The following is a 24422-nucleotide window of genomic DNA, read 5'->3' as shown; positions in this document are numbered from 1 at the left end:
GCAGCATTTCGTTCGGCATATTATGATTTTGGGCATACTGGGTCTGAACCTGAAATTATCGGGTCAATGACAAAAAATGTGTAGCAAGTGTTAGTTTTTCCGGCACCATTTCTCGCGATACCTGCGGAAGTATTTCTAGACTACTGAGCTTCCTCACTTAGCATCTCTATTGGGAGAGGATCTACGGGTGTAGTAAATCCTCCAGCGATTTACCATGTGCGCGAAGGCCTGTCTAGATAGCAAGACACGACACAACGGGACTAGCAGTCAGTCGCTGTGAGCATGGAGCGCGCGCGCCCACTCATTGAAGCCCGCTTAGTTTGCCAGGTGGCACATAGCAGCTAATTGTAACAAAAATCCATAATTGAGAGACCACAGAAAATATTAAAATGAAAATGAAACCTTAAACATGCTAGGAAAATTTTGAGTCTACAAATATGTAACAAAGCACTGATTTTGAATATAGTGTTGTAAAAATGCTCCCAGTGCGCATACGAAGTTCCTCAAAAGCCTGCCATTGGCCTTAAAGGATTGCTATTTTTCTAGTCAACAATACCAATATTTAACATCTCATAACTATCAACGTACTTAAATAGTAACAGTTCCATTATACAACCACACACGAAAAGCTTTTTTACAAGGACGACCAATTATCCACTTGCGATAGGTGGTTTTTCATCAACGAGTAATGCCAGGATTTAAAAAAAAAAAAAAAAAAAAAAAAAAAAAAAAAAAAAAAAAAAAGATCTGTTCTATATAGAGTGAACATTCCCCTACTAAAAGGCTTTAGACTTTCGTTCCAGTGATAGTTCATTTTTGGGGTTTTGTTCGGCTCTTTTGCTGTTTCGAACACTGTGCGGCGTCCAGAACGAGCTGACGTCCAGTGATATATTGTCATTCATCGTAGCTAAAGAGAAAACGGGAAATGGCAACAAAATTGCTTCTAAGATTTGAAATTGTACTCTCCCTGAAAATATGAAAATGTTAATTAGAGCATTTTACCATTAGGTCCGGGACTTAACTATGAGAGAAATATTGGGGAGAACGAAAAAGTAATGTAAATAATGTAGAAAAATCAAAATAACTATGTTACGATTAGTAAAATTACTGTGCATCCTTCATGTTAACAGATTTTGTATTTTTTCAGGAGAAATCTGTTGAAGTTGGTCGAGGGGAGAGTGTTGTTGTACAGTCTGTTGTTACTGTTCAGCGCAATGGACCCATCACTGCTACCTCTAAGATAGAAAGTGCAAGGGATGAGAACCGGGAGACAGCAGTGAAAGTACCATGCAGCCCATCGAAAACACCGCTTCGTCCATCGAAAGCACCTTTGACTCCAAGTTGTGTAAATAATATACCTTCAGCTCCTGTTAGATCCGGTAAGTATAACTTAATAAGCAGTTGCTGCATTTTATTAGAAATCTAAAAGACCACATTTTCCTTTTACATTCGTTAGAGATGCGCTTTTCATTGAACACGCAAATTACGGTAACTAATTGCTGTGAAATTACAAAATATACAATGCTGTAATCAGGAAACGATATAATATATATATATATATATATATATATATATATATATATATATATATTCTGCGAAGGTAGTTTCGGTACGCAAGTTTTCCGTAGTGGTAATCTTGTGTGTGACGTTGGGAATTACTAGCTCGGCCGATTAACTCATAATCATCATCATAGGTATTCTGCCTTTATTGGCAGGTCACTTGCCGCAGCTGAGAAGCTTCCATGCTCTCCGGTTCTCCGCTAACTTCTTCGTCTTCGCATGTGATCTTTCTGTTTTAATATCATCCATTAATTGTAGTCTCCTTCACCCTCTGCCTCTCTTTCCCGCCACCATACCCTCTAGGACGTCCCTCATGATACAATCTCTTCTTAGGCAATGTCCCAACCAGTTTCTCTTCCTCTTCCTAATAATATCTAAAAGTGTTCTTTTCTCACCCACCATTTCTAACACTCTCTCATTCGTTTCCCGCTCTACCCAACTAATTCTTTCCATTCTTCTCCACACCCACATTTCGAAGGCTTCCAGTCGATTTTCGTCACCTTTACGTAATGTCCACGTTTCCGCCCCATACAGTACAATACTCCACGCGAAGCATTTTATGAGTCTTTTTCTCAACTCTTTATTCAAGGTCCTACAAAACAGACTTTTCTTCCTCCTAAATGCTTCTTTCGCCATTCCTATCCTTGCTTTTATTTCACGTTCGCATTTCATGTCATTACTAAGAATACTACCCAGATATCGAAAACTATTCACTTGTTCTATTTTCTCCCCTCCTACACACAGCCGATTAACTAGTGTGGCGTATTACGCGGCTAAGTATAGAATAGTGTTGTGATACCTCGTCTCGCTTCAACAGTGGAATAAAGAATGAATAGCAAGTTCTGTGTGCGCTAAAGGTAAACTCCAATGGAAGCATTTGAGGTGTTGAGAAAGATTTATGGAGACGTTTCTCGTTGCCACGTTTTTTAATTGGGGAGTGGGGGGCAGCCACGGTGGCTCAGTGGTGGAGAGCATACCTCTGGTGCATGAGGTCCCTGGTTCGATCCTCAGATAAGTTAGTTTCTAGTAGAGAACATAGTGTAAGTGGGTTTTCTCGGGTACTCCCGTTTCCTCCCACTTTCTCATTCCACAAATTCTTCCATCATTCATTTGCCTTAATCGTCCGTCTCCCTTTTCCTAAAGAGCATAATCTTGGGACGTTAAACTGAAAGATTTCATTTCATTTTAATTTTTGAATGGAATAAGAGGTTTGGTGTTGACAGGAAGTTTGTGGGAGATGACAAAAGTCTAAGAAGAACTGAAATGATTAACAATTTTGGATATTTTTGAATCACCGGAAGACAAGTATAAGGATAATGTCAGACCACGTGAGGATGAATAAGGATGCTGTTCAGCAAGTAATAACGAAGGAGTAAGAGCAGTGGTTCCCAATCTGAGGGGCGTGAAGAGCGACCAAGGGAGTCGCACCCTAGAACTACGAATATTACGCATGTAGTAACAGAGATGTTAAATATTATACAAACATGGAATAACTATTAAGAATTGTGGTTTCATTCTGCGAGAAGAACAAAACTGGCAGAAAAATATTACTCTACAACAGTGTGCAGAATTTTTGCTGCAAATAAATGTAAATCGGTGAGAATATGGTTATTATTTTTATTATTGAAGATTAACTGAAAAGTCCCTTCCCCGCCCTTCAGAATAGGTTTTGTGGAAAGATTTGTACTCCTCCCGGGGTAGGATATGCACTTCAATGAAAGCGTAATAATAAAAATCCATAATACAACCCTCACCCCTTCTTCCTCCACTCCGTGCCGAAAATAATGAATGTAATACCATAAGATTCTAGGGAGGTCTAGGGTTGAAAATATCATTTTAAGTGATTTAGTACTTTTGCGTGATGAAATAACATACATTCACTTGTGTGTATGTAGATTCGAGAATTCAATGCTGCATATGATATAGCAGAAAGGGGTCAGATAGATGGTACGAGCGAATGGGTTGAAGGGGGGGGGGGGGCGTGAAATATGCAGGATTTACAGAGCTAGGTAAAAAAAGTTGGAAATCACTTATTTAAAGAAACTTCGTGCTCCATTTCTTAACGTAAGAGCAGAAACTAGAAATAGTGCACCACTCAACGCAATGATTGTTCATGGGTTCTTGGGCCACAAATGTGTTTGTAAGAGAGAAGTCCAAAAGTCTTTTATCCCATGACTAGGGGACTTTTGCAATTTCTCGCACTAGGGTTCGGTAACACTGCTAGTATCCAGCGCTGAATTAGTGTCGTAGGCAACAGTTCTATGCAACGTGTCACTCTTATTCCCGCGTTAGTCGTTGGAGTGTAGCAGACCATTAAACATGGCAGCTCCATTGTCGATCTGCACCAAAGAGGAAATGAGGGTAGTGATTCGCTTTTCGTTTGCGGAAGATGTTAAACCTGCGGAAATTATTCGTCGAATGCAAGTGCAGTGTGGTGACAGCTGTTCATCGCTAAGCATAAGGCACAAAGTTTGGACATCTCTCGTAAACATTTGGCCCGTTATCGTCACGACGGAAATTTTTACAGCAAATAATTACTGTAGTTGAAACTCGGGTACATTATGACGAACCGGAAAGTAAGGTTGCGAGCATGGTTTGGAAACATCCATCACCAGAAGGTAAGAAATTTAAACGTCAACAATCAGCTAGTCATTGATGCGGTGCAAAATTGGTTACGGGTGCAACTGACAAAACTTTTTTTCCGTCGGAATCGAAAAAACTTGTGAAACGTTGGGAAAAGTGCGTTGAAGTGCAGGGAGGTTTATGTAGAAAAATAACGTATGTTTCAGTTTATCATTAGGATAAATATAACTTTTTCTCAACTCTCTTTACTTTTTGACTTCTCTTCGTATGTTACCACACGCAGCATACTCGCCAGACGTCCTTCTGTCATTATTTCTTTTCCGCAAATTAAAAAAAAAAAAAAAAAAAATGCTTTATTTCTTTTCACAATCCAAAAAACAATGACAAGGATCTTGTACTTATTACAGTTTAATACTTCCAGAAGTTATTCCATGTTTTACTGGATCGTTCAAAGCTCTGTATGGACAAACTAGACTCCTACTTTGAATAAACGGAGGTAAATTGATTTCACGTATTAATTTTTACAGACCTAATGTCGTTTCCTAATTGCCATACATATATATATATTTCATTAATAGTGTTTACATTGTTAGGACTTCTTTAAAGCTTGTGTTCTTTCTATATGAAAGTAAATGAGACTACTGTATTTACGCGAATCGAAGACCCACCCCTAATTTTTGAAGGAAAACTTTTTAAATCTTCGAATGTAAGACGCGTCCTTGGCGAAAATGGAAAGAAAAAAGCTACACTGCATTGATTTTAAAGAATGAAAAAACAAATAATATAGGAAAAATAAACATTGAACTTAATTGTGCTGGAATTTATGGTATATTCATGTGCATCTCCTGGTTACTTTTTTTTTCCTAAGGTAATTACGGTACAACACTCGCTTGTCAGTTTTATAGCAATCCATTATCGGTATAACATTATCATATTATACCAGAATCTGTGTGTGTATATGTATATTCTCTCTCTCTCTCTCTCTCACGCTCTCTCTCACTCTCTCTCACTCTCTCTCTCTCTCTCACACACACTCACTCACTCAGTCATATATATATATATATATATATATATATATATATATATATTCAGCATTATCTAAACTTGTTCCTTTTCTTCTGTTTTGCACTCACACTCGCAAAAACAACACTGACACGTTATTGCTAATCATCTGTTTCCTCATCGGCATCACTATCTTCCTTTTCACTGTCCGCATTCCACACGAGATCATCTTTTTCATTTGCCACTGGTTTGCGGGCTAATTTTAAAAGATTTTTATTTCGCGTAAAATGCACGATTTTAGTTCTGCATTCTGTTCGTACACACACAATACACATTCTTTACAGAATCGTGACTAACGGGATTAGCAATATTTGACAAAAGTCCATCTAATCTGGCCTAAATTTACATAACTCAAATCTAAGACTCACCTTGATTTTGGAGGCAAAAACGATCGACAAAAAAAGTTCGTCTTAAAATCTCGTAAATACAGTAATTTGACCTCTTTGCAGGATTTAATTCTTTATTTGAAGCTGAATTATTTAGTTTTTCTACGTACGATTGCTGGAATGTGACCTTTAATGATTTTGTTTTCTTTCTTCAAGAAATTAGTTTTTGTCGCAGTGATTTTCAATTTTTGTTTGTAAGCAAGACGTAGGCTTTTTCCTCGATGTTCCTTGACATGAATATTTCAAACAAGTACTCTGCTACTTCTAGCAGTAAAGATTGAGAGTTATTTGTTATTTTTCTTTTTCTTACATTTTCTATTATTGAGATTACTTAGATGTGGTTATCTTCTGTGAAACTTACGTAAAATTTTATGAATTGAAAAATAATTGACGTGAGTCTGCAAAATATGCTTAGTTTGTAATGACATTGACTTCCGCGCTTTTAGATACAATTTTTCTTAGTACACCTTAGAAACCTTTTTACAATTTTAAAAACATGCTTTAATCAAAGGGTTTTACAAGTAACAATTTTGTAATATCGTTCCTCATTGACTTTTTAAAATTTATTCATCACTTAGTCTGTTTTTGTGTGTAAAAAGCGGCGAGTTTTTAAGCACACCTAAGAACAAGAAAAAATGTTTGGAACTGATCATAGCAAGACTATCCATGGCTTTGGATTGATTATTTTAACAAAAGAAACACTGACCACAGCTTTAAACCCACTGTATTTTAAACTATAATATGTAACTGTTTCGGATATCAAACATATTCTTCCTCAGACACTATAGAACATAAATGAAAATACAGACATATATATATATAGTCATTGTTACGAAAAAGTTTAAATTCTAAAAAGTTCATAACAATGACTATATATATATATATATATATATATATATATATATATATATATATATATATATATATATATATATATATATATATATATATATATATATATATATATATATCTATTTTCATTTATATATGTTCTATAGTGTCTGAGGAAGGATATGTTAGATATCCGAAACAGTTACGTATTATAGTTCGAGTAGCGAAGTAGCTTAAGTGGTAGAGCGTTGGCTTCGCATTCGGGAGGTCGTGGGTTCGAATCCCGCTGCCGACCATCCTGACAGGTTTTCCAGGGTTTCCCTCAGTCCTACCAGGTAAATGCCGGGATGATACCTACTAAACAGGCCCTGGCGATACCTTCCCAAATCCTTTCCATTGTTGTTGTTGTTGAATATCTAGTGTAAAATGGCCTCTGTGCTGTATCTGGTGATTGTTAAATAAATAAATAGGTTAAAATACAGTGGGTTTGAAGCTTTGGTGAATGTTTCTTTTGTTGGAACTGATCAACTCAACCATTGAAAGTGGAAGTATATAGACTGTTACGTCAATTGTCTTCCAAGTTATACATTATTAAGTTCATCAGAAGATACATATATCTAAGAGATCTCAATAATAAAATATATAACAAGAATTTTAGGAATGATCCAGAAGAAATGCATAAAAAAATTGCGGTCTTGGCCAATAATTAGTTTTTAGATCAGCGGCCACAAAATTTTTGAAGGCCCCTAAATCGAATTTTCATATTTTCTACGGAATAAGCATATCATACCGAGTTAAGTGATAGTTTGGGTTTGGCTACGTTATATGTAGTTCTCTAGATATAAGGCCTACAAGGAAATATTTTATTGAAATATATTGGATCTTTTGATCCAAAAATGGAAACGTGTAAGAAAAGTCGCAATCTTTATTGTCAGAAGAAGAAAAAGACAATGGTGTTTGAAATAATGTTGTTTATTTACTACTAGCAGAATACCCGTTCTTTGCAGGGGGGAGAAAGTTTTATTTTGGGGATAAAGGGCTGAATTTGAATTTAAACGGCATCGGAAGTGTCACTGTTCGTCTCAGCAACCCCGAAAACTATGGATTCGACACTAATATCGGTCACCTTCGATCCTTTTTAAATCTCTCCCTCCTCTCCCCTAAGTTATATCGTCAAAGTGAAATGATAAAAAACATTCCAGGCCCGAACCTCGTCTATATTGAAAATTTGATCGAGATTGGTCGGGTGGCTCAAGTGTTATGAAATCACAAACGTAGTCACTTTCATTTATTTATATATATATATATATATATATATATATATATATATATATAATTACCTGAAATACCCATTCTTCGCATTTGTCACGTAAAATATCTATGTAAACAAACTGAACAACGAAAGGAAAAAAAATCTGTCATTTTTACTACTTTTACACAAGGTTGGCTGGTTTAAACCAAGGTGGTTTAAACCTTGGTTTAAACCAGCTGTTTTTTCTTAAAAAAAAAAAAAAAAAAAGGTTTAAACCAAAAAGAAAAAGAAAAAAACTAAAAATGCTTTAAATCGTGTGAACTTCATGTTGACGTTTCCACATATCAAACCATTTGCATTAGTTTTATCTCCTTTTCACCTTTTAATCAAAGTGTCCCATGTTCAATTCTCGGTCGAACCATAACTCTTCTTTCGTGTGTAAAGCAAGTAGTGGTTTGGATGTCACTTTAAAGCGAAAGTCTTCGTGATAACCTCGGTAGTACATAAAGATGTTAAACCTAAACATACGTAACGAAGCCAAACTGTATGTTTTTGCTTGCCTGAATGCTTGTTGCTTTATAAAGAAGCAAAGGTTGCCTTAATGTATTGAAAGACTTTGGCAAAATTTATCAACTGCCTACGTGTAGCTTCCAACATTAGCTTGGATTGGACTTCGTTTTAATTTTATTGAATGATATCTACATACTAAATTTGGAATTTAATACCTCAGTTTTAGCGTACTAATTATGATACGTTGACCTTAGATTTTACATGCAAAACAATAAGAGGATTTGCTTTGCATTTAAAGTAATAACAGGATTTTCCCAATGGCTAACGCGGGAGTTTCCCGATTTGTATGTAATTCTGTATAATGGTTTCACTTGCGCAACTATTTATCTTTTTGTCCTGAAATGACTCTTGACAATTATATTAACAAGTATGTAAAGATCAGTACAACGTATTTTTATCAGGAATCCTTCGTGAGTGAGTCGGCAGACTCATTGCATTTGTGGCTAATTAGTCCCGATTTCGAGTCCAAATGGAAGACAATTTCTCTTGGATGTAAGCCGAAAAGCTGTTTGGATCCCGCTTTAAACTTATAAAACTCCTTCCAATATAACCCTGTCGTTGCATAATAACAGCAAGGCGAAACAAACTTATTTCTGTCCATATGTAATATAAATACATAGAGCAAATTATTTAAACAACAACAACAACAACAACAAAAAAAAAAGGTTTAAACAAAAAACTTTTTTTTTTAAATAAAAACCATGCTTTTGCCAACCCTGCTTTTACATATCCCGGTAAACGCCCACTGAGACCCCCTGGTTAGAATTTCAAAGAAAACGCTTCATCTTGGTCTGGGGCCTGGATCAAGATACCCGTGACCAAAATTTGGTAACTCGGTCCACTCGTCTGGTCCGCAGGCCGCATAGACACACACACTTTTTATTTTATTCTATTAGATATATAGATATGTCTTCAAAAAACGGAGGACTGAGAAAAAATTTAGTGTTCATGTTCTTTAAGTAATTGTAAGACTTACTCTGAAGAATAAGTCAATAATGGTGCGATGTAAGGCATTAACATAGTAAGACTTGGAATCCCGCTTAGTTCAATGGATTCCTTTTACCATTTATTTCATTATCATTCATTTTCCATAGTCTTTCCAACCAGATCTATGGGAATCCACTTGGTAAATGCATTCTCCGTATAAGGTGTTCGTACATTATACTTGCATTTTCGAAAACATGTACTTATTCAGGCTCTCCCACTTAACTCGAGTGCTAACTATCTTTGTCACCGTAGTAGCAGTAGTTCCCAGAGACCTCTATGACTATCCAGATGGTGAATAGAAGTTATGGAATACTTGAAATATAAACCAATATTTTTTTTTCTTTTCAGAATCTGATACAGATGAATCCTTCTGGAATAACGATCAAGGAAGAAACAATGGAAAAACTAACCCGAGTCCTAGTATCGTGTTCTCAGAAGGAATAAACAATTTCATGAATAACCGGCCGCATCCGTTTGTTAATAAAACTGTCATTCGACCAGAAACATGTGGTGCTTGTGGAAAGAGGTTAGTATATATATTTCGTATTTTTATAATGCACAATTGTACCACCTCTTCCTCATATAGCTGATTTAATTGTTAGTCATAGTTTTCAGTATTTTCTTTGTTGTATTGTCTCTTGAAGATTGGATAAACAACTTAGAATCATTTTCATTTGGGACACCCCCCCCCAAAAAAAAAAAGCTTACCTACGCGAGGTAGGTAACATTCTGGCCAATTATGTTTCGTAAAATACAGTGTGTTCAGTTCAGAAGTACCAAAAATCTCTGGGAAATGAATCTGCACGTGAAAACTATTACTCCGAAATGACGCATTTGTGCATAAGACTAACATGCATGCAAAAATGCGTAATTTCGGAGTTAGTCCTCCGAAAATTGATCGGAACGATATATTTTTAAAACGATCGAAATGTCGGATAAGGATCAGGTGAGACAACATATTTTGTATCCAGATTCCATTGAAACATCACTGGGTTTGTAATGTATGCCAGTTCTCAGTTGCTGATCTATCATTTTTGTAGAAGACCCCATGAATCTTCTGTGTTTTGAAGCTAACCTTGTTGTATGCCATGTTCCACATCAACTACTACATTTAATTTAATTGAAGGGTAAGGGAAAAAAAAAAGAAGGAATGTCACAAAACTGCATTTTCGAGAAAACTGCTGTTTAATATTGAAACTGCGTACAAAATGAATAGTTTTAGTCAAATCTTTTGCTACTTTTTACATGGACATTTCTACATGCACGCATGTATGGTGTATATACAGTCAAATAGTACCAAGAGTCACCAACAGATAGGACAAAGCACACACATAGACATTCCTTGTTTTTTTTCCCCTTACCCTTCAGTTTAGCCTCGAAATAAATACTATATTGTTTAACCCGACCTTGATTCAACGGGCTGTAGGTCCGAAATGACGCGTTTGTGCACCCATATCGGTCTATAATCTAATTCTTGTTTACATGCGAGGATTTATTTCCCAGTTATTTGTGTTTCCGAACAGCCTGTATGTAAATTAGCACTCTAATGTTTTCCCTATATATTTTAATAATTTTTAAACGGAAAGATACTTATTCAAGTACTTGGTCACCCACCTCTGGAAAAACTTCGATCTTTGTGAAATTGATTGTTGAAATTGATTGTTATTTGATACATATAAAAATTAGATTTCTGAATCCAAGATGATTCTTATTTTTCAGAAACAAAACAAAGAGTTACAAACAAAATAGATCTACCACATACTTGATATACTTTCATAACTTATTATAAAACTACACTAATAATCAAATCAGACTTCTATAGTATTTCTCATTGCATGGGTTCACTGAATCCGCAAGCATTTAAGGCTAAAGCAGGAAATGAGGAAGAGGTTAAAGCTTAATAGAAGCTCGTGATTCTGTTCAGTAAAGAAAAACTGCACATCATATGTTGCAAAAGCAAGACAACCTCACATTTTTGGGCACGAAATTTCGGTAAAAACAAGTCTGTAGAAACAAGCACGGACAAGAAATTTTGGTCTTGGAGTGAGAAATAGTGGACAATATCTATACGGGGGATGACAAAACATTTGTACGGGAAATCAAATTTCGACCTTCTAAATCAAATGAATATCAGGATAGCAAAACATGCTATGTCACTTTTGGCCATTTTTTTCTACTTGTCTGGTAGTTGATAACATTGAGATCTAATTGCTGGACAAAGTTAATAATGGCTTAATTAAAAATTCTTTATTTAGGTGTATGTATATTTAGTTTTCATCAGTGAAATAAAAGTATTTTAAGTTTAATTCATAAGAATTTAATTTGTTTCCCTGTACAAATGCCCTTACGTTTTGCTATCCTTGTATAAATATAATTTCCTGGGTGCAGTTAAGAATTCACCTTTGAGAGAGAGCTCTATGTACAGGCTGGAGGCACGGTGGCTCAGTAGTAAAGCACTTATCTCTGCTACGATCCCCGGCCAAGTAAATTTATGGTGGACAACATCGTGCCCGTGGGCTTACTCGGGGTACTCCTATTTCCTCCTACTTCCTCATTCCACCAATTTTTCCATAATTCATTTGTTTTAATCATAGCCTCCCTTAGCCTAAAGAACATAATCGTGGGACGTTAAACTGAAAGTTTTTTTTCTTTGAACAATGCAGTGTTTTCTGTTTACTCTACTTGCCATCCTTATTGATCACACCAAATTTTAATTTGATATCTTATATACTTTTTTAGTTAATTTTTTTTTTTTTTTAGTTTGGTAAAATATACGTTTTTGTTGTTGCCGAGGGTTAAAGAGATTACATTGATATACTAAAAAGATCATAACTTTGTTAATTCTCATCATATCACATTGATTTTTTCACTAAAATGATCACAATAAGATACAGAATAAGGTAAAAATACATTCAGCTACTTGTACTTGAATTGTTGTAGTACATATTAGCTCAAACCTGGATATTACGATTTTTTTAAAGAAAAAACATAAAATTTTAAAATACAGTACAAACTTAAAGGCACTACATAAACCAAAGTATTTTATATGTATTTATAAGCCTAAAGGCATGAGCTAATGTGTTCTGAAAGAAAAACTGTGGGTTTTTAACTGCAAATATTTTTAAACCATTTATCTTTAGAGTACGGCTAGGTATTTCAAGAAAATCTTAGACCTTCACACGTTGGCAGCCCTGGCGTTGTCCCTAATTGTCACAGGGACATGAACCATATCTCGTTACAAAGCTTATGGAACACAGATTCCAACAAGGTAACTTCTGTGCCCCTTGTTTCCAACCCACAGAAGAAGAAGAAGAAAAGTTGCTTTTTTCAAAAAAAAACATTTTGTCGGACTTGGGCAACATTGTTCATTGTCATACGCAGGAAAAAAATTCTCGCATACACACCAGACATTGGGTGGAATCATATAAGAAAATAAAAGGCCTAGGTGCAATAGCTTGCGAGATAAAAATTCGAAACCTCGTATATACTATGGTCAACCTGTATATATATTACGAAGGAACTGTGGTCTACCCTCAGGTTGGCAACCCTGGCGACTTCCCTAATTGTCACAGAGACGCGAATGATACCTCGTTGCAAAGCTTACGGAACACTGGTTCCAATGAGGTAATTTTTGTTCCCCCCCCCCTGGTTCCCAACCCACAAAAGATGAAAATCATCTTTGACTGTTGTGGGACTGTTGTCATAAAAGAAAAATCACTTTCTCCTACGGATTCGGCATGGGGACGCACAGTCTAGGTTCATTAGGAGCCGAGCAACAGAGGTTTGAAGTACTGGCGCTAAGAGAAAGGGATGAGCCAGGCATCTTCTAAGGGTTAAACTAGTGCACATTTTACTTTCTGAAAAACTCATTGAATGATTTACATGTAAGGCGTAATGAAATTATGACATTTTAATCAAGCTGAAGATGTTAAATTATTTAAGCTGCAGTAAATTTGTCAATGTTCTAGAACTAATACAACTGCGCATAAGCTTTTACAGTAAACTTTAAAATCAAATAACCAAAATATAATTTTATTATTTTTACTCATAAGCGCTTTCGATAACTGTCTTAGTATTTAATAAATTAAAAATATATTTAATGTATTTAGAAAGTAAGATTGTTTCACAAAGTATTTCACAAATCAAAACAGTTCGTTGGAATCTTATATCAGTTTAGGTAGCAATTTCGTTCGGTATCTTGAGGAGTGCGAATCCTACAGCCCTCAGGTTCATGAAAAACAGTTGAGTTGATTTCAGTTTAGCGTCCCTTTCAGCAGCGAGGCTATATGAGACGTGGACCTACTGATTAACGTGGAATCCGAACCACATGAGTTCATGAAAAAGACTTTGGATTAAAAGCTACATGGTGTTTTTTGCCACCAGCCATGGGAAGTCTCCTTGTAACGGTATAGGTGGCACTGTCAAGCGCATCGTGACAAAAGCACGTCTCCAACGTAGTCCTGGTAATGCTATTGATAATTCCGATTTTTTTTTTTTTTTTTTTTTTTTTTTTTGCAAGGAAAATAAAGAAAATATAAAGTTCACAATGATTAGAAAAGAAACCTTGATAGAGGCACGAAAAAACTTAGAAGGGCGTTTCACTCAAGCCAGGACAGTACCTGAACACGTAGTCCACTTTGAGCCCAAATCTGAAGACTCCACTGGAACAAAACGAGTAAGTTTAGATGACAACTTTTGCAGAATATTCAACTTTTCTGGAAAAAATCATCCGGTGAAAATGCCTGTTGTGGGTGTGCACAATTACATTGCATGCCTTTATGATGACCGGTGGTATTTTGGATTAGTTTTGTCAAAACATGAAGATGAAGGAGACGTTAAAATTTAATTTATGCATCCCCATGGGCCTGCTCCATCTTTTCACTGGCCCCCAAAAGAAGATGTTTGCTGGATTCCTATGAGTAACATAATTTCATGTGTAACCCCCTCCCAGTCACAAAAGCATCCGGAAGAATGTATTATTTTTCCGAAAAGGAAATAGGTTCAATCAATCTTCAGTGCAACAAGATGTTGAAACAAATGCAAGCCAAGAAATAAAATGTTGTTAGTGTTTTATTTAAACATTTTCTGTAATTCCACTTCAGGACCTCTATGGTATAAATAGTAAATGAACCACTTCAGGACTTTAAGATGATTTGGTAAATTCTTTTTTCGTTCACTGATTATATTCAATCTGTTGTATGTGATGAATATGTATAATTCATTAAACTCATAGTGAATATCTATTTTCTTCTTTTGTGGGTTGGGAACCAGGGGGGCACAAAAGTTACCTCATTGGAACCAGTGTTCCGTAAGCTTTGCAACGAGGTATCATTCGCGTCTCTGTGACAATTAGGGAAGTCGCCAGGGTTGCCAACCTGAGGGTAGACCACAGTTCCTTTGTAAAATATATACAGGTTGACCATAGTATATACGAGGTTTCGAATTTTTATCTTGCAAGCTATTGCACCCAGGCCCTTTATTTTTTATATGATTCCACCCAATGTCTGGTGTGTGTGCGAGATTTTTTTTCCTGTGTATGACAATGAACAGTGTTGCCAGAGTCCGACAATTTTTTTTTTTTTGAGAAAAGCAATTTTTCTTCTTCTTCTTCTGTGGGTTGGAAACAAGGGGGCACAGAAGTTACCTTGTTGGAATCTGTGTTCCATAAGCTTTGTAACGAGATATGGTTCATGTCCCTGTGACAATTAGGGACAACGCCAGGGCTGCCAACGTGTGAAGGTCTAAGATTTTCTTGAAATACCTAGCCGTACTCTAAAGATAAATGGTTTAAAAATATTTGCAGTTAAAAACTCAGTTTTTTTTTTCAGAACACATTAGCTCATGCCTTTAGGCTTATAAATACATATAAAATACTTTGGTTTATGTAGTGCCTTTAAGTTTGTACTGTATTTTAAAATTTTATGTTTTTTCTTTAAAAAAAATCGTAATATGCAGGTTTGAGCTAATATGTACTACAACAATTCAAGTAGAAGTAGCTGAATGTATTTTTACCTTATTCTGTATCTTATTATGATCATTTTAGTGAAAAAATCATTGTGATATGATGAGAATTAACAAAGTTATGATCTTTTTAGTATATCAATGTCGTAATCTCTTTAACCCTCGGCAACAACAAAAACGTATATTTTACCAAACTAAAAAAGTATATAAGATATCATTAAAATTTGGTGTGATCAATAAGGATGGCAAGTAGAGTGAACAGAAAAATCTTCATGCCATTCTGAGACTATGGGTTTCATGACCTGGATGAATTGACATGGACTGACCCTTTAAGGACAACAGAGGACATTTGACTTGATAAGATTTTTAAATAAGCTAGATTTTGATAGATCTTTGTCTCACTGTGAATATAATATTTTGCGTCTGTTTTCTAATGTTCGCCTTTGTTTTAGGATTTCATTTGGCAAAGTAGCCCTGAAGTGTCGAGATTGCAGAGCAACGTGCCATGTTCACTGCAAAGAACAAATTCCTTTGCCATGTGCCGGATATGGGAATACACCTACCAGGAAAGGAGCGATGGTATGTACATGGATTTCTAGATTTAAAATATCGGTATATAACACAATATATAGAAAAAGTTCTTGCTACAAATATTTCTGATTTATGAAAGCTTAGAAGTATTGGAAATTTCATTGATTCTTTTTATTTGATTTGGTCTTGCAGTTTTGCTTTTAAGTACATTTTCAATAATGTTTTCGTTCATAAATGGTTAAGACTTGAATATAATATGATATTGGTATTAGACTATTAAGATTTTTTGTTGGTTCGAAAGTGCTAAGGGGCGAATAAATAAATAATACATATTGATTTGGGTACTTACCCGTCCAAAGTTGTTTTATGAAATGTTAAGTTTCGAAATTGATTGAACTTCTACATACATCTTAGATTTCTTCTGGATTTTAAGTGAATATATTATTTGAAAGTAAACGAAAGAAATAAATTTTGAAATCCAATTTTATAAAGTTCTTTAGTGTTCTTCGCATACTACCCTCCAAGTATTTTGGAGCAAGGATTTTTATTGGTAGTGTCTACGTAAAATGATTTTTCATATGAAGGTTGTTCTCTTTGCTGCTAGATAAAGTTTAGCACCTGTTTTCAATACTGACGGATGTAGACCAACAGTTTAGTGGAATCCGAACACCGCAATGCATTCAATGCTCTTACCGAGAATCAAACTTGGATTCACTTGCACCAAAGACACACACTACTAGCCCGGCGGGGAGGGTTCTTTGTTGAAAGAAACATTGTATGTGAATGCAATAACTTAGAACAGTTGTTCATCTTCTCCACTTTCTTTATTATATCGTTTCAGGAGACCATCAATAGAAAGTAGGTTATATTTTTCGGGAGTAAAGTAAATCCTTTACTTGTAAGCTGTTTGCAGAAATTAGAAAGGAGGAAAAGTTGCCTGGTAAAACAATGCGGAACTTATTTAAATAGCTTTCAAAACCGATAATGTTATGCTTGAAAACCTTTGAGCAAGGAATCATCATTACTTTTAGGATTCAAGAGATGATTACAATGTGTTTTTTGTTCATGTGTAACTATAAAGCTTCGAGTTGGACGCCATCTTAATTCCAATATGGATCTTCCGTACCACCATTATTAGTAGTCTTATTGAAAGAAAAGAACTCAGATTTCACATCTACCAGTATCCGAATATACAGACAGTTACAACTCAACCTTAGGCCAAGATTTCCCGTTTGGATTTTAATCCTTTGCATTCCGCTTTTATGAAACCGAAATTGTCCTCAACGTATTGTATTTCCGAAACTATAGAACGTCCAAAGTCCAAACGCTGTACTGATAATGATAACTATTGTATAAAACTAAATATGCTATTTTAGCGTTTAGCAAGTGATGTTATATATACATATATAAATGAATAAACAGGAGGTCCCTGCAGTAAACACACTGCGTGTTAGCGGAAATCTCCAACTCCGAACAGTTCGAGAACCTGGCCCACATCGTCGTAACGATGGAGATTGAACTTATAGTTTAACCAGTCACCATGCGTGATCCCTTTTGTTTATCGATATAGGAAGAATGTTACCAGTCTTTTTTTCTTCTCACGAGCTTTTAAATGCCACCCAGTTTAACATACTTTTCCATTTGAAATTTGAGTTGGGGGCCGCGGTGGCTCAGTGGTAGAGCGTTCACCTCTGGTGCTTGGGGTCCCGGGTTCGATCCCAGCCTCCGCCAAGTGAACTTTGTGGTGGACAAACACCGTGTGCGTGGGTTTTCTCGGGGTTCTCCCGTTTCCTCCCACTTTCTTCATTCCACCATTTCATTCATCACTCATCATCACAGTCTCCTTTAGCCTAACCGGCATAACCGTGGGACGTAAAACTCATAGATAGATTGAAATTTGAGTTCCTGGGCCTCAGGAGTCACCCACTCATGACAAGTCTTTCTAATAGTAGATCCCTAAAGTAAGGCGCTGCGTGATAGCGGAGATCTCAAACTCCCAACCGTTTCTAAGAAAATTGGCTGGGTCAAACTTTAGGGTCACCCTGTATATGATTTAATGTACTATATTCCATTCTATTCAAATAAATTTTGAACCCTCTACCCCCTTGAGATACGTCCTAGAAATCTGGTTTGAGGTAGATCCTAATTATTTTCCAAAATTCAGTTCAAAGTTTTTAGCCGTTTTCCCGTGGTGCAAAACAGCAGACAATGGCACTTTCAGTGTAGTGAAGAATTAATAGGAAAAAATCTCCCCCTCTCCTCTCTTAACGCCTCGATACGTGCCTATTGAGTTTAATCCTTAGTTCCATCATGTGGTATTCTGTTATGGGCAAAAAATTTGAAGCGTGCTAATCTTTCTTAGCGTGGGATATATTTTTTTTTTTTAAATCCTATTATTTTCTCTCGTGCAACAAAAGAAATTTTCTGTCCACATCTCTCATTTCTAGATCTATTAGTATGGCCTGGGCGTCTGAGTGAATCACTTTCACTTTTCCATATAATAGCAGATTTATCTCTTTCCTTTCAGAAACGAAGTTTTGAAAAACTGAAATATCCTTCCTTGAAAACTATTGAATTTCTCTTATTTATAATTGTTTATATACTAAATTTCACACCTCTGATTTAAGCGAATTCCCACATTCGTCACTTTCTGTATAAAAGAACTTTGAATATTACAGAAATTGTGCCCTTTTCCAGTTGAGAGGAATTGTCGAAAAACTCATAAATGTGTTTTCATTTTATTCGAGTAACATATATCGATTTTCAACTTAAGCGAATTCTTCCATTGGGTACTTTATGAATAAAAGGAAATTTGGAATTTATAGAAATTTCTTTTCCTTCTCAGGAAAGAAATTTGCAAAAATGCTGAAATGTGTTGCCTTATATTATTCAAGAGTTTATATACCAATTTTCACACCTCCAATGTAAGGGAATCCAGACATTCATTACTTTCTGAATAAAGAAAAATTTGGCTATTATAGAAATTACCCCTTTAGGAGCGAAATTGTCGAAAACTCTAAAATAGGAGAGTTGATATAGTTAATTTTACACTTCCAAGTTTAGTGTACCCTGACATTCATCGCACGAGCAGAATTCTCGGAAACACTGAAATACATGTTCAGCTATTTTTAATGGTAGGTTTATATGCGAAGTTTCATCTCCCTAATTTCAAGGATTTGTGAAGTACTTCGTTACATATATATATATATATATATATATATATATATATATATATAAGGTATTTCCAGACATTCTTCCTTATCCCTTGGTTCTGAGACAAAAGGAGTATTGTATCCAAATTTCAAGTTTCCTATAGTATTATGGCATGGATAATTATATAATAGTATAAAGGAAGATATTGCAATGAAATTTCAACTGACTTTGATTGCTGTCGGGCACATCACACCACAATATTATATTTCTAACAAAATGAGAGATTTTTGTTCATCTTTCACAACAGTTTTAAATTTTCCATAGACCGAAAATATCCCTAGTAAAATTTTGTTAAGATATCTTAATTGCTGCTAAAATAAATAAAACATTCAGTTCTTCTTGAAGTGGGGCATCTAGTACTATATATTATATCTATTTGAAAGTTAATTCTGTTTTGTTGTGCATTGTTAAAGACTGTTGTATTATTGTCAGATTATTTACCTTCAATAGGTTATATATAATGTTAATACCAGATCTTTCCCCAAAATATCAAATTATACAAGAGTACAAGAAATATATTTATGTATTTAGTAAATAAAGTGCAAGAAAAATTACACGTAGGAAAAAGACGCCTCAGTTTCTTTAGTAAGAACCTTAGAATCTCACTTCCACCGCTCGAAACATTCTGCAAAGTCCTGTTAGAGTCGCGAATAACTACATTGCCGTGATCTAAATTCATCAATGGTTTGAAATTTCTAATACTTCAACAGTGATTTAAGTTTCGGTAACAAACATAAATCGTAGGATGACAAATCTGGGATGATCGAGTTTCTTTCGTGATTCCGCCAAACAATTCTGCATTATATGTAATAAGTGGATGGAGAAAATTGTTGCAATAGAATCTGCTAATCATTAGTTATTAAAAGCTATGGCCGGTGAAGAAGATCGAGCTAGTATTTCGTAGTACAGGCCTGTAGAGCATACTTAGAATGGACAACGCTTTTTCATCCAAAACATTTAACAAGGTCTTAATCTTTAGTTTGCATCTTCTTCGGACGTATCAAACCAGAAAACTTCCACTGGGATTACTGAACCTTCGTTTCTGGATCGTAGTTGTGGACTCAAGTTTAGTCTCGGATAATCACCTTAATATAGGAAGTTTGGTTCATTGGTTAGTCTGAAGGAGATCGTTAGGACGGTGTTCTTTCTATTCTGGTAAGTTACCACTCTTTTCATTCAAAGATTTTGGCATCAATAATAGACTTTAGTTTTGGAATCCTCAGCTTATTTTCTAGATCTTGCGACTCTGTTGCCGATTCTTGTTGATCGAGCTCGTACACTTTGAATACTTTCCGATTTTCTGCTCTTTATTGATCTTCGTGAACATCGATCACTTTCAGCAGCTTCTTGAAGCATCTAAGAATTGTTTGTGCGAGGGAAGTTGAAAAGTAGTTTCTCCGAGAAATCAAATAAATGAGGGGGGGGAGGGGCGTTGGTTTCTTGGTGACGCGCGACCAAGATCCTCCAAATGGCTTGGCCTTCTTTTTGAGCGACAGTGCCAGACCATACTTAACAGTGGCAGCGCAAAATTTTGGCACTCTTGGTTGGGAGCGCCTTACCCCTGCACCATATAGTCTCGACCTCGCGCGCAGCGACTTCATCTCTTCCGTCATTAAAGAAGGCTCTCGGCGAAACAACTTAAGAGCCATTGATAAAATATAGTCGTGATTGTTTTCGTTTGCAGGACACGCATTTTTTCCAAGTGAGATGGCAAATTCACCAACATCCTTACTTTTGTGTAGATAAACAGAAGTAACTCTGTTCTTTAATTTCGCAATATATTATTTGTCTTGTATAAATCTCTGTCCATGACCGCTAAGAGTAACTTATTTTTCGACTTATCCTCGTGCCATGCCTACTTACAGCATCGTTCACGAAAGCCTTCTGAATTATCCGGAAATTTCTGCAAACAAAGGTTCCTGGTTATCGTAAAAATGTGCAGATTCTTTGCTCTACTGGCCAAGTTGCTGTAAATGTGACGATCGTACACTAAATGTGCTCAGTCAATGCAACTAACTCCAACTGATGCAGGCAATGGTCTTCATTCACTTATGCGCATGACAGACTAGTCATTGATTGTCAGGTTACATCGCGGCCGTTCAGTTTGTTATATTAGTATTAGCTCGATACTTTTGTGATATACATCGAACATATTCATGTAGAGAAAAGAATTGATACAAAATTATCGCCATCGTAAATTGCCCAGGTAGAAGTTGCGAAAATGTGGTATGTGAGGTGGAGTAATATGTAATGGTTTGAGACCATAATACATTAACCACCCTATTGGTTTGTTTCATATAGAGCAGCCATGTGCAACAGCCGGCCCGCCTAACCCTGTCTTGCGACCCGCTTTTTAATTATTGAAAACGATAATAATTATAACTTTTTGTTTTGGTTGAACAATCGAAAGATGCTGAGCGTTTCTATAATCTGATAAGAGGTGGCACTTTTCTTGGACATGAAAAGGAAACAATGAAATGTGGTTGTGTGACCTTGCATTCCTCTGGATATTAACTTTACGGACGGACCCTTTCAAAGGAAGCGGAAACTGTTTGAAAATAAAATGTAGAATGAAAGTGCTTCCCACTTTCCAACTCTGATGCAGCGGAATAAATCATTCTGTAACTTCCCTTTCTACACAAACTCATTGGCAGATTTGTTTGAAGAATTAAATATCCGATTTAGAGACTTGAGTAAGGAGGAAATTAAATTCAGTATTTTCTCATCAACATTAAAGTTGACGTTAGTAGTACTTCTGACAATTTGCAGATGGAGATCATTGAATTTCAGAAGGATGTTGCTGTGAATGCGGTATTTCAGGACAGCTGCTACCAAGCTTTTTGTTACAAATACTTTCTATCCAACAAGTACTCTTTTCAAAATGACGACCATGACATTTTTTGGCATCGCATACCTATTTGAGCAACTCTTTTCGCGCATGAAGCGGCTCAAGTTCAAGGAGAGATCAACGATAACAGATGTCCATCTTAAATTGCCTTCATGTTGGAACATCTAGTTATCCCTCAACACTGAGAGATTGGTTCAGGACATGTAGGGTCAAGTTTCCCACTAAACTGGCTGGCTCATATCGTTTTTTTGTTTTTTTTTCTTCTTCTAAAAGTTACTTTCTTTTTTCAAATTTGTCACTAAAAGTTACTTTTTTGGGGAGGTAAAGTGATTTTTCGCGTGATTTATGTTTTGCATTGACAGTTTTCTAAAAAAAAAAAAAAAAAAAAAAAAAAAAAAAAAAAAAAAAAAGGCAGAAACTTGTTACTCATTACTCTTCTGAAAGCTTCAGTACTTGCTGCCACATGTGAAACAGTCAGCTTTATTCCCACTTTAGCTTTTATTCTTTCTAAAGCACAGTGGATGGTTGGGGGGGGGGGGGGGTTGACAAACTTTTGTCCCTATTCTTTCTTCTATCATAATAGTCTTTTAGTTTTCTGTTGTAATAGTTAACGCTCCGCTCAACGTTGTGTGTGTGTTTGTGTGGTTCATCATGTTCGTCTTGTGTTATGCTTCTTATATGTTCTTAAGAGTAAGTGATGAATTTGAATATTTCACGCCTTTGAGAACTCTCAATGCTAAGTTAAATATAATGTCTGGAATGAAGAAATTCGGAAATAGGCCAGAACTGGTTCCACTTACTCAGAAGCTTCTAACATCTGCTAAGTCTGCTTACCGTAACTAGAAAGCATACTTAGAAAACCTAAGAAAGGAGGAACCTCAAAAAGAAGTAAAGAAGAAAAGATGAAACAAAACAACAAAGAAAGAGGTGATGGAGAAATTGACAAAGGAAAAAAGGGACATGATGAGATTTTAGTCATTTTTCGTGTGCCTTTAGTCACTTTTTGGTTTCTTTTTCTTGTGCTTTTGGTCACGTTTCAACTATTTACAAGAGACCAGACCACAATGAGCCCTGTAAACACAATATTCTGCTTCTGTATAATGAGTAAATATTTTGGTTACCATTATAACAGTTGTTTTATGTTATTGTGATATAAATTACGATAAACATGTTCCATCATTGAATGCAATACTATTGTCGTAATAATGACATACCAACTGTGTGGCCCGCGACACCAATTAGTGCTCTGTGATTATCCCACCCACTGTTCCAAGTTGCACACCCCTGATATAGAGTATAGTACAAACGAGAATAAGATAACTATTGTGGGCCAGCATAGGGCAAGTGAGATATTTGATCTCTTGCCATCACTCGGGATTAGCCTTGTGTTTGTCTACTATTCCATAGATACCAGCAGGCATCCACTGCCAAGGATTCTGAGTGGAGGTTGGGGGATAGGAGAATGTTGAATTCGCTAGCAAATGTTCAACATTTTAAACTTCCTTGCTTTTGAAGATCAGTTGTCTAGAAACCTAGCTAAAGACTCCACATGAACGTACGAAAGTGCAAGTAATTACTCCCCCCCCCCCCACACACACACACTTTCAATATTTGAGGAATGCCTCTTCGAGACAAAGTGGTCGTGACGGCACGGGATCCCGAGTCTCTCATAATGGGTGGGTACTAAGTCTTCGATAGGAATCGATGGTGGTTCTAATCTCACTTTAAATATGATTCAGTGCAGTACTAAAAAGAGATGTTAAACTAAATCAGTTAACTACTTGGTGGATTTGTTCTCCACTCCTCGATCAGTAGTCACTGTCTTGTTGCTGAAGAGTTTGTTCTCGAAACCATGCTGTTGATAGTCTCAAAATTCTATCAGGCTTGACATTCTTGAAAGAAAAATAACAGTGCGGTATCCGAAAGTCTGATCTGAATTACTTCTGGCATCTTGAACGACCAACATCATTGCCATAACAGAACTGAGCTGCCAGGTAAAGATAAACAGGACGATTTCTTGCTAAATGTTCTGATTTTGATATGAAAGTTCGTCGCTGATGTAAAGTTTGTTTTTCAGGGTTCCATATCTGATTATGTTCCGTCTGTACCACCAATGGTTCCAGCACTTGTTCTACATTGTATTCAAGAAGTCGAGACAAGAGGACTTTCAGAAGTTGGTATATATCGTGTGCCGGGAGCTGAGAAAGAAGTCAAAGAGTTAAAGGTAAGTGCTTTGTGAATATGCAAGACATTAGGTAATTTTTGTATCAGCATGATTATCAAAAATGTTTGTATGAAATCATCAAGCTTACAGGTCTTCCTTACTCTCAACCTCATTTTTTTGATATTCAATTAATCATTTAGATAATGAAGAACATAAATTTAGAAATAAAGCTAGATAATATCTGTAAAATGCTACGAAATAAACCAGTAACTGTTCCTAGACCTTTCCTTTGATACCAGCAAAGTTGACTGGTTGAACCCTTTTAAATTTTATCGCATATTTTTAGACTATAGTGTGCGTATTTTCATTATTCTGTTAAAAAAAAGTACTAATAAAGCTTTTTACTTCGTTTTTTTTTTTTTTTTTTTTTTTTTTTTTTTTTTTTTTTTTTTTTTTTTTTTTTTTTAAGCCTGG

General features: G+C 35.9%; 1 protein-coding gene across 2 annotated transcripts in view; it reads left to right on the top strand.

Annotated features, from left to right (window-relative positions):
* The window catches only part of LOC145660715 (rac GTPase-activating protein 1-like), a 70807-nt gene that overhangs the window by 23570 nt on the left and 22815 nt on the right, over positions 1–24422 (top strand). For both annotated transcript variants that reach the window (XM_081726082.1, XM_081726081.1), the window contains exons 6-9: positions 1148–1379; positions 9580–9757; positions 15645–15771; positions 23862–24008. In XM_081726082.1, coding sequence (XP_081582208.1) covers positions 1148–1379; positions 9580–9757; positions 15645–15771; positions 23862–24008 — 684 coding nt within the window. The remainder of the gene's footprint in view (positions 1–1147; positions 1380–9579; positions 9758–15644; positions 15772–23861; positions 24009–24422) is intronic.

Source organism: Thermobia domestica, chromosome 9, assembly GCF_964235325.1.
Source record: "Thermobia domestica chromosome 9, izTheDome1.hap1.1, whole genome shotgun sequence".
NCBI lineage: Eukaryota > Metazoa > Arthropoda > Insecta > Zygentoma > Lepismatidae > Thermobia > Thermobia domestica.
The sequence above is the reverse complement of the archived record's forward strand: the minus strand, read 5'-3'. Positions and strand labels throughout refer to the sequence as shown.